An 11,837-nucleotide genomic window follows, 5' to 3' on the forward strand; every position below is an offset into this window, starting at 1 on the left:
GGGTACAGACCGTTTGGTTGTTGTAACCCCTCCCTCAGACTCTTCTACTTCTAACCTTCGAGGATTGTGATATTACAGCAAATGCAATGCTGATGCACAGCCCTGGACTTCAATGTATTCAGCTTAGTAGTGGTCACACACAAGTTTGCACAGCCATACACTGAGCTGTTGATTGGAGCTGTGCTGTTGAGGGAACTAAGTGGAAGAGTTACCCACGGCCGCTGTCATGCTAATGTGCAATAGCGGAGTCCTGGGACTGGATGACCTGGGAACCGGATAAAAATGCAAACAAAAAGGTTGTGTCTTGTTTAATAGAAGCCAATTCACTTGCTGTTTCTCTGTGCCTCTTTCAGATATCGATGAATGCAGCATGAACCATGGTGGCTGCAAGCACGGCTGTGTTAATACTCTGGGAGGCTATCAATGCTCCTGTCTGAATAACAGCTACAGACTGCACTGGAACAAGAAAGACTGTGTGGGTATGTGAAGAGCTCTGATCTCTGGTGCCCTCTTGTGGCACTAATGGAAGTAGCAATCCTGGAACATTGTCTTAATTAAAAGCATTTCACCCCAGAAAGAAGTTACAATTATAGGCCATCTTATGTGTCTCAAAACGTCGCCAATGCTTCAAATACAATTAATTACTTTGAGGTGTAGTTGCTGTTATTATGTAGATCATTTCTAAAATAAGCTGTACAGGAAGTAATATATTTTCCCATTGAAAGACAGGAAGTGTTAGGAATATTACCCCTGATTTTAACCTGTCTTGCTGCCCTCTTGCCTCCTTGCTGCCCTCGCTCTGCTGGAAGAATGGGATATTCTGCATCATGTATATCACTGGGAAGTGCACTTTGAAGGGCAGCAAAGGTTATCCAGGCAAATTGTTCTCCCCAGTATTGGGAATGGCAGAGGGGGAAGGGGACCCCTCCTACTGAGAATCACCATGACTTATCTACTGGAACTCAAAGCTGGATGGTCTCAATGGACAACCTATATTCTGCTGGAGCTACCAGTTCTGACCTCCATGAACCTTGCAGTATTACTAAGGCACCTCAGAGTGATGGGTTCTGTCTTTATGTTGATGGTTTGCCCCCCACCCTCAATTGTTGAGTTCCTAATCTCAGCTTTGCTGCTATGGTGATGCATCCAGTAGAGGCCGGTCCCAGGCTGCTTTCGTGCACCTTGAAACAGTTGAGAGTAAGATTGCAATGGAGTCACCTGCCCCCTCAACCAGGGATGACACCTGACACAAGTTTGGGGCAGGGGAGATAATTATGGCCAAAAAAAGAGGGGAGCTCACCTGTATCCTGCTGTTAAAAGACTCCTCACACTGCGGCTGGCATGTGATTTACAAAGCTTACATTGAAATCCCTACGTGATCACTTTACTCAGGTGCTGCACATATTAAATGTGTTTCCTGTCACTCAACAGCAGCAATAACTTGCATTTATACAGCACTCTTAACACAGTAAAATGTCTCAAGGGACTTCACAGGAGTGTTATCAGACAAAATTTGACACCAAGCCACATAAGGAGCTATTAGGACAGGTGACCAAAAGCTTGGTCAAAGAGGTAGGTTTTAAAGAGCGTCTTAAAGGATGAGAGAGAGGTAGAGAGCTGGAGAGGTTTAGTGAACTCAAAACACTCGCAGTATGTGTTAGATTTGCTCCTCATGGCCAAAAGAGTTTGGGGTCCATTCGTAAACTTAAGGCCGCCATCTGTCCAGTTTTGAACCAGACGTTTTTCTAATAGTTTGTCCAGAGGTGTTGTAAAATGAAAAATGGACACCAACAGTCTCATTTTTTTGTAAACAAAAGTCCATTTTAACACTTCCTTCTGTATCCATGGCATGGAGGCATTAATTATTAGTTATTGAGATTATGAAGGTTTTCGATTAGTTTCATTAAAAGCAAAGCAAACATCAGAACTAAAGCCACAGACTTGGAAACAGGTGACAGCCCTGTATGTACAATTTTAATCGCTCCAATTACGTGGCAGGATAGTTCAAGGAAAATGAATCACAAATATCATGCACACAACTAATGTGTGGTACCTGGTTCATAGAATCACAGAAATCATAGAAAATTTACAGAAGGAGGCCATTCGGCCCATTGTGTCCGCGCCGGCCGAAAATGAGCCACCCAGCCTAATCCCACTTTCCAGCACTTGGTTCATAGCCTTGTAGGTGACGGCACTTCAGGTGCACATCCAGGTACTTTTTAAATGAGTTGAGGGTTTCTGCCTCTACCACCCTTTCAGGCAGTGAGTTCCAGACCCCCACCACCTCTGGGTGAAAAAAAAATTCTCCGCTCCCCTCTAATCCTTCTACCAATCACTTTAAATCTATGCCTCCTGGTTATTATTCTCTCTGCTAAGAGAAATAGGTCCTTCCTATCCACCCTATCTAGGCCCCTCATAATTTTGTACACCTCAATTAAATCACCCCTCAGCCTCCTCTGTTCCAAAAAAAACAACCCCAGCCTATCCAATCTTTCTTCATAGCTAAAATTCTCCAGTCCTGGCAATATCCTCGTAAATCTCCTCCATACCCCCTCGAGTGCAATTACATCCTTCCTGTAATGTGGTGACCAGAACTGTACACAGTACTCAAGCTGTGGCCTAACTAGTGTTTTATACAGTTCAGCATAACCTCCCTGCTGTTATATTCTGTGCCTCGGCTAATAAAGGAAAGTATTTTGTATGCCTTCTTAAACACCTTATCTACCTGTCCTGCTACCTTCAAGGATCTATGGACATGCACTCCAAGGTCCCTTTGTTGCTCTACACCTCTCAGTATCCTCCCATTTATTGTGTATTCCCTTGCCTTGTTTGCCCTCCCCAAATGCATTACCTCACACTTGTCTGGATTGAATTCCATTTGCCACTTTTCTGCCCACCTGACCAGTCCATTAATATCTTCGTACAGTCTACAGCTTCCTTCCTCACTATCAATCACATGGCCAATTTTTGTGTCATCTGCAAACTTCTTAATCATGCCCCCTACATTTAAGTCCAAATAATTAATATGTACCACAAAAAGCAAGGGACCCCACTGGAAACAGCCTTCCAGTCACAAAAACACCCGTCGACCATTACCCTTTGCTTCCTGCCACTGAGCCAATTTTGGATCCAACTTGCCACTTTCCCTTGAATCCCATGGGCTTTTACTTTTTTGACCAGTGTGCCATGTTGGACCTTGTCAAAAGCCTTGCTAAAATCCATGTAGACTATATCAAATGCACTACCGTCATCTACCCTCCTTGTTACCTCCTCAAAAAATTCAATCAAGTTAGTCAGACATGTCCTTCCCTTAACAAATCCATGCTGACTGTCCTTGATTACTCCCTGCCTTTCTAAGTGACGATTTATCCTGTCCCTCATAATTGATTCCAATAATTTGCCCACCACCGATGTTAGACTGACTGGTCTGTAATTGCTCGGTCTATCCCTCGCTCCCTTTTTAAACAATGGTATAACGTTAGCAGTTCTCCAATCCTGCGGTACCACGCCTGTATCCAGGGAGGATTGGAAAATGATGGTCAGAGCCTCCGGTATTTCCTCCCTTGCTTCTTTTAACAGCTTGAGATACATTTCATCCGGGCCTGGTGATTTATCTACTTTCAAAGATCCTAATCCCCTTAATACTTCCTCTCTCACTATGTTTATCCCATCCAATATTTCACACTCCACCTCCTTAATCACAATGTCTGCTTTGACCATCTCTTTTGTGAAGACAGACACAAAGTATTCATTAGGAACCATACCAACATCTTCCGCCTCCACACATAGGTTACCTCTTTGATCTCTAACAGGCCCTACTCTTTCCTTAGTTATCCTCTTGCTCTTAATGTATTTATAAAACATCTTTGGGTTATCCTTAATTTTAATTCTCAATATTTTTTCGTGCCCTCTCTTTGCTTTCCTAATTTCCTTTTTAATTTCACCCCTGCACTTTCTATACTCCTCTAGGTTTTCTGTAGCATTGAGCTCTCGGTGTCTGACATAAGCTTCCCTTTTTTGCTTATCTTGCCCTGCATGCTCCGTAACATCCATGGTTCTCCATGAATTGTGCATCAATGTAGTTTGTGGAGTGCTGCACTTCCCTCCCAAATGTTATTTTCCAATCGGAAATGTTCCCTGAAACATTCTATCCCTCCAACACTCGCTACGTTTAGTCTGTTCCCTCTCAGAGAAGTTTTACTTTTTGAGTGTGTTATTGTTAAAAGGCCTTACTGTTTATACTATTCAAGGAACCTCGCTGTCAATCACTGCGATGGTGTCAAAGAGCTATCTGTGGGGGGAGGGAGGACAGAGCTGTTCCCACTCCCTGCGAGATCATTCATTACACAGGTCATCTGCACAAGGTCAGATTCTGCTTTGTATCAACATTTTCTGCTGTAATTTCAGTCCAAGGTTACTTAAGGTCTTTATGCCCTGCATCTCATTGTACAACGGCTTGCTAACGTCTGCAGGTTAAGACTTTGACACCTCCTCCCTAGGGGAATTAGGGATAAAGTACTTCTTAGCGCCAAAGCTACCTCCAGTTTGTGTTGTAAATACTCTTGCAGTATAATATTTATAAAGCCACAGCATCCTGAGGCAGAAACCAGCCGCTGACGACCCTTTCCTTTCAGCAGTCAATGCTGGTGGAAGGTGCTCGCCCACTTAAGATGAGCTCTTCTCCTCTAGCTTTTGCAGAATTTATTTTCCAAGTATTTCATAGCAACATAGGAACAGGAGTAGGCCATTCAGCCCATCGAGCCTGTTCCACCATTCAATTAGATCATGGCTGATCTGTATCTTAACTCCATCTACCCGCCTCGGTTCCGTAACCCTTAATACCATTGCCTAACCAAAATCTATCAATCTCAGTTTTGAAATTTTCAATTGACCCCCAGCCTCAACAGCTTTTTGGGGGAGAGAGTTCCATATTTCCACTACCCTTTGTGTGAAGAAGTGCTTCCTGACATCACCCCTGGATGGCCGAGCTCTAATTTTAAGGTTATGCCCCTTTGTTCTGGACTCTCCCACCAGAGGAAATAGTTTCTCTCTATCTACCCTACCAGATCCTTTAGTCATCTTAAACACCTCAATTAGATCACCCCTTAATCGTCCCGGATCCATTTTCAAAATGTCTTTGTATCCAGTGAGTTCACTAAGGTCCGGATATTAATTTCAGGCAACTCACTTACAGCCATGCTTCAACCAAGCCGGCCGTTCATATAGTTGTTTTTTTTTTAAAAAAGAGTTATAAACGTAGTAAAGCAAAAGGGCTCTCACCCCTACGTCAAGAATCGTACGTCGGCAGCTCTCAGTAAAGTCTAGATTAAACTTTTAAGTTTTATTCTGAAAGCTGCTGGTTTAATAGAAACCCAGAAATTGAGGTGCACTAGATTGGTTTGCCCTCTGCCCAAAAATTGTGCTGGGCTAAATTTGTTGAACCCGTTGGATCTCCTAGAAATTAGAATGTGCTCAATTTGCTGCTTTGTTCTGAAACATTCCCTTACAATGCATTCAAAGTCATATTCGAATTTTTATGGGGTAATTTTAACCTATCCCGCCCGGCGGGAAACTGCCCACTTTTACTTTTCATTATCTTCAATCCTGTCAGTTTGCCGGCAGGCGGGTGAGGTTAAAATGACCCCCCTTAGGTTTTTTTTTAATCCTCTCCTGTTGTTTCGCTCAGCTTTTCATGACGTGTGAAATCGATTTCTTTTCATTTTCAGAGGCGGCAAAATGCCTGTCGGGTTCCAACTCTCCTCGAGCACAACTTTCCTGCATCAAGAGTGGGAAGAGGGAGACCTGCTCCCTCAGCTGTGCCTCCAAGGCCCACTTCCAGGCAGGTAGGCATCGCGGGAGGTGACGAGTAACACTACCACCCACAATCCTGTTTGGCATTTCCAGTATCACTGAACTTCGCGAGGAAAGTTTGATGTCCTTGTTGGTTGGTCAAGGAAGTTGGGTTGCCAACCCTCCAGGATTGCCCTGGAGCCTCCAGGAATTAAAGACTAATCTCCAGGACACAGCTGCAAGCAACCCGGGAGAAAACGCATAGGGGCAATAAAAAATTCTGTTTTTTTTTAATTTTCTTTGAACACTAGTTATACTAGTTATAAAATTATTGAACATGGGGAGAAAAGGCTATTTGACTGACAGTCAAGAATCATCCATTTGGGTAATGAAGAGTCTATCCGGTTTCCAGTTGTCGTGGGAAGGCAGTGCACCGCGAGGATGGATATATTGGGCGACCCATGGTGTGTGTGTGGGGGTGGGGCGGGTGGAGACAGGCGGTCATGTGATGACACTCCAGGAATATGTCCAACCAGAGTTGGCAATACTACAGAGAAGAGCTGTTCCATCTTGGGATTTATTTAGATAAAGTTGGGTTATGTTGATTTTCGTGTAACCTAAGTTCAAATTTTGCAGAACAAGAAATGTTTTAACAAACCTGTTTGCATGTAAACAACTTTTGTTTCTCCATTTGTTTTGAAGAGTGAAAGATTTGTCAAAAAAAAACTGTTTTAATATCAAATTTTGAATATTTTAACTCCTGTGTATTAATGATATCGTAAGCCCAACTAGGAGATTCCCCCTGGCCGCTGTGTGTTAGTGACATCCTAAAACAGCAGGAAGATTCCCTCTGGTCACTGTGTGTTAGCGACATCCTAAAACAGCAGGAAGATTCCCTCTGGTCGCTGTGTGTTAGCGACATCCTTAAACAGCGGGAAGATTCCCTCTGGTCACTGTGTGTTAGCGACATCCTTAAACAGCGGGAAGATTCCCTCTGGTCACTGTGTGTTAGCGACATCCTTAAACAGCGGGAAGATTCCCTCTGGTCACTGTGTGTTAGCGACATCCTTAGATAGTGGGAAGATTCCCTCTGGTCACTGTGTGTTAGCAACATCCTTAAACAGCGGGAAGATTCCCTCTGGTCACTTTGTCTAACAAAAGGGTAAATGTGCTTTTTTGGAACATTTCTACAATTTTGCTAGAAATAGTGAACTTAGGAACATCTTAGTTAAAGCAGTGTTAGGGATGCTACAATTGCATCAGCACCTTGGATTACAGAGGGAGAAAAATCCGCCAGGGTTTGCACTCTTTAACACTATCCAGTTGCTCCTGCTGGAAAGTCCATGTTAACGGACTCTGTAAGACTCCTACTGCTTCATTTATTAATAAGCCTGGAGGCCACGTGAGTATGTAGTATTTGATTATTTTGTTGTCAGGTGTTAAATCAAGCACTAGCTTGGTTAAACCAAATACATTGGTTAAAATACATACTTTGAAGTTTACTATCCCCCTCTCCTCTGATTTGTAAGAAAATCTGTCTAAAAACTGTAAGAATGATTTAACCTTCATATTCTTAGGCTCAGGCGGTTGTTGCATTGATCGCTGTGACCTGAAGTTCAATTCTCAGTCTGTGCTGAGTTGGTTGATTTTGGCTGGGCAGCTTCTGGGACATCACAGTTTGCCTCAATGTCCCCACAGGGAGGGCGGAAAGTTAACTGGGATTGCGGCTCCATATAACTGAGTGACCCCTGTGGGGTTGAGCGTGCGTGTGTGTGGGTGGCAGTCAGGCCAGGATCGGGCTTGGCTGTTGATGTCTTCCATGGTCGGAAAGCCTGTCTAAATTTGCAGGTGAAGAGTAGTCGTCTGGGCGTGGTACAGGAGATGTCCAGTGCCATGGAACTGTATCATCAGCATCAGTCACTGCCTTTAGGTGGGGAAGGAGAGGAAACTGTAGGAGGAGAATAATAACTATTGTTCAGAGTGAGTGCTCTGTGCATTTTATGACGCCGATGTTTCCAGCAATGAAAGAGCATCGATAATCTCACATCCATTCCTGCCTCTTTATACTGTTCTCATTTCTGCCAGGTTCTGATAACAGTTACACTGTGAGCTGTGGAGCACCTATACGGAGGGCTGGTTTCCAACAGCGACACAACACCAGCGTTACAGGCTGTGTAGGTAAGCCCCTGACAAAATGGCGCCCTGCTGTTGTAAACATTGCTGAAATCTTTTGTTGACTTAAGACATTTTGTTCAGACTTGCAGCATTTTGCCTCATCCTCATTTTTGTCCTAAGGTGGAGTTTCTAATTGTGAAGCTGCACCCTGCTATGTGTCCTTAATATGAAGTGTACACAATGAACAGTGGAATCACAGTCACTGAATAAAAGGCCATTCACTTTTTTTTTTAAGATGTCTTTAAATGCTCTTGTTTCCTTTTAGAGACTTTAGCTCCCCCGGTCAAACAAAGAGCTTCCTTCAAGATTAAAGATGCCAAGTGTCACCTCCATCCACGTATTAAGGGAAAGCAGGACAGCGGACGTCCAATTATCACAGGTACAAAACACTGGACACCAGTCTCTAGATTTGCTTTTAAGATTTTCCTTTTTATTCTCCTTTTTCTTCAGGCCTTCAGCTCTTGCTTCAGCTAGAATGGTGGTATACCTTTTACTGTTTGCTCTGCACCCCTACTCTTGGCCTCCTTGTGCTAGGTACATTCCCAGCATTGTGTGGTATCATTGGCCTTAGTCTCCTTGTGCTAGGTACATTCCCAGCATTGTGTGGTATCATTGGCCTTAGTCTCCTTGTGCTAGGTACATTCCCAGCATTGTGTATCATTGGCCTTAGTCTCCTTGTGCTAGGTACCATCAGGTGATGTAATTACCCATTGAACTATTGAGTTGCACTCAAAGGTGCCGATTTTCAGTACTGTTTACAGTTCCGTTCCCATCAAATGTGTCATCTCATGTATAAAGTTAGCCCTTCTATGTCTGTGTCAGAGCCTGTAATTATATAAAGGGCTCGATTTTAAAAGGGCGGCAAGATGGCAGCGGGGCGGGGTCAATGGGCGCGCGGCAAACCCAACTAATAAAAACTTACTGGTCCCCACGCGATCGCGACTTAATTGGTGGCCGTTAATCTTGTTTCCGAGTTTGCCGTCCGAAAGCTGCGCAGTGGGCGGACTGCGCACCCGCATGACAGGCTGTCAGCTGGAGCGTCTGGATTTAAAGGGCCATTGCTCCAGTGGATTTTGCTGGAGCAAAGAGCAAGACCACCCAATGGAGCAGCATGGAGTCAAAGCTGCTGCAAGATTCACCGATGCCTCACTTCAGCTGCTACTGGCCGGGGTGAGGAGGAGGAGGAGCAAGAGGAGGGAACTATTTTACCCGGCCGACAGGAGGAAGTGCCCTGCCTCTGCCACCAAGAAGGCCTGGCTCGAGGTGGCAGAGGAGGTCACCAGCAGGAGTAACATATCCTGCATCTGGGTCCAGTTCAGGAAGCGTTTCAATGACCTAACTAGGTCAGCAAAAGTGAGTACACTTATCGATTCTCCTGCATTCCGTGTTGCACATCACCCACTCGTCCCTCGCCCCCAACTCATTTTGCACTGCCAAGACGACTCCTCACACCCACTTAAGGCTCATCCTCAACTTACCTTCACTTCCCAAGCACTTCCTCACCTCCCCATTTGTGACTCCACTCCTACCACTCACCCCAATCCTGATCCAATGTGATGTCTCTGACTCATACTCACCCTCTGATGCACCTCTTTCATGGTCAGCCTCACCCAAAACAATGCATTCATCGACTGACCACTTCACCATCACTCACTCACACGTCTGTACTTTCTCCCCTTCTAGGAGAGGAGAGCGCAAAATGCATGCGAGAGGGTGAGGACTGGAGGGGGCCCTCCACAAACACTGGTCCTCACAGATGCGGAGGAGGAGGCCCTGGAGATCAGCCGCACCCTCGAGTGCCTGTCCATCGGGCACGCCGAGACTGGCACCCCACAAATGTCTGGTGACACAACTTTAACATTCATCACACACAACATGAATTGATGTTAACAGTTGGACACCTCAGTATGCTCATCACGACATGAGACATCTGTGCTTAATATTGCCTTCTGTTCTCTTACAGGCCTTTCATCGACCACAGTGATGACAGAGGGTGATTCCTCAAAGGACTTGCCGGCCTCGGTTGTTCCTAGTAGTCAGTTAGTTGGGTTGGCACTTGGTCAGTCACCACACACAAGTGAGCACGAGCAGACACTGGTGGCAGGGGCAGCTGTGGAGAGTCCACGTCGGAGGGCGCACTCCTCTCCGGGCTTTGCTCAGCTGGATGCAGATGCTGAACCCTAAGGGCCATCCTTTTAAAGGAGAACGATTGAGGGACAGCAGCATATTTGCGAGGCACTGGAATAGGTGTCACACACGCTCTCTACGATAGCCCAGAGGATGGAGGAGTCCAGCTCCTGCATTCGTGGAACGGTGGCACAGGTACGAGAGGGAATCTCTGAGATAGTGTTGCAGGGACGTGAACAACTGTCTGAGATAGTGTCGTACGTAACTGCTGAAATGTCTGAGATTTTGTCGCAGGTAAGTGTGGGAATGTCTGCAATGGAGAGAAGGCTAGCCTCCATTAAGCTTCAAGCATGGCTCACAAATGAGTCCATTCAGGCCCTGACAATGGCCGTTTGGGCTCATGGTGAACAACACTCTGCCGCCTTAAACAGGCAGACAGAAACTTTACAACTGGGCTTCCAAGGCATCATACATGTCCTCCAAACTGTTCTCCAGCAGGGTGGTAGGAGTATTGTGGCCCTTGCCCAGGAGAGGGATGATGGCAAAAGGGGACATGGAAGTGGGGACACCACTCAAAGCACTCCCACGTTTCACCCATTGCCCCTCAATCAACCAGTACCCGCAATGCTGCCTCCTCTCCAGGTGCAGGTGGAACAGTCTTTGGAGGGGCCCTCATGGGCTCCAAAACCCAGAGGGCGTAGGCCAAAAGCATCTAAGCAGTCCGGCCATGGACATGAGCAACCTGCCACTTCCTCTGCTGCAGCCACAGGGGATGCACCACGTAGAAGCAGTAGGAAGAGGAAGGCTAAGGATTTGTGATCACGAAGGGTATGAACAAGGGTGTCTGACAATCTGTCATGTTTTTCATTCATGTTTGGTTTCTGTTAAAGTCACATTAAATGTTATCATTCTCACCACCGCTGCCATGTCTTGCCCATTACTGACTGGCTTTTGTGATAGGGCCCTTTCATGTGCTTCACCATGACCGGCAACACTTGATGCCACCCAGTGGGTCACTTTACAGTGGGTGTATATGTAGTTGTAGGACTGTTTTGTGCAGGGAGTCGGGGTAGGGGCTGGTTTAGGCGCTGCTCTTTCCAGGTGGTGTGAGGACTGGACTCTTCACACTTTCTGATCTTATGAGAACCGTTCACATACGAGTGACTCCCTACCCTCACGAGCAGCCAGGTGAGCCACTGCTCTGCCCATGTGTTTGTTCTCCTCCTCCTGCTGCTGCTCCTCCTCCTCCTCAATGTGGATGGCAGATGTGGATGGTGGATGAGGACATGAGGTCTCATTAACCGGTACCCCTTTCTGTTGCGCATGTTGTGCAGGACACAACACACTACTATAATGCGACCCACTCTCACTGGTGCGTATTGAAGCATTTCCCCAGAACAATCGAGGGACGGAAATCACATCTTCAGCAGCCCTATAGCATGTTCACTTATAGACCTGGTGGCGCTGTGGCTGTCGTTGTATCGACGCTGTTGCTCGGTGATGGGGTTCCTCAGAGGTGTCATGAGCCACATATGCAGGGGGTATCCCTTATTCCCGAGGAGCCAGCCCTTACAGGTGTTCGGTGCTTGGAAGAGGCCCGGGATGTTGGATTCCCTCAGAATGAACGAAACGTGACAGCTGCCAGGGAATCTGGCGCACACGTGAAGGAATCTTTTGCGGTGGTCACAAACAAGCTGCATGTTGATGGAGTGATAACCCTTTCTGCTGATGAACAGTCCTGGCTC

At 46.0% G+C, this 11,837-nt stretch overlaps 1 protein-coding gene across 2 annotated transcripts in view; it reads left to right on the forward strand.

The window, feature by feature from the left end:
- Positions 1-11,837, forward strand: part of LOC137344412 (signal peptide, CUB and EGF-like domain-containing protein 3) — a 286,841-nt gene that overhangs the window by 248,076 nt on the left and 26,928 nt on the right. For both annotated transcript variants that reach the window (XM_068007356.1, XM_068007358.1), the window contains 4 exons: positions 354-479; positions 5,727-5,843; positions 7,876-7,968; positions 8,231-8,344. In XM_068007356.1, coding sequence (XP_067863457.1) covers positions 354-479; positions 5,727-5,843; positions 7,876-7,968; positions 8,231-8,344 — 450 coding nt within the window. The remainder of the gene's footprint in view (positions 1-353; positions 480-5,726; positions 5,844-7,875; positions 7,969-8,230; positions 8,345-11,837) is intronic.

This window comes from Heptranchias perlo, chromosome 27, assembly GCF_035084215.1.
Source record: "Heptranchias perlo isolate sHepPer1 chromosome 27, sHepPer1.hap1, whole genome shotgun sequence".
Lineage (NCBI taxonomy): Eukaryota > Metazoa > Chordata > Chondrichthyes > Hexanchiformes > Hexanchidae > Heptranchias > Heptranchias perlo.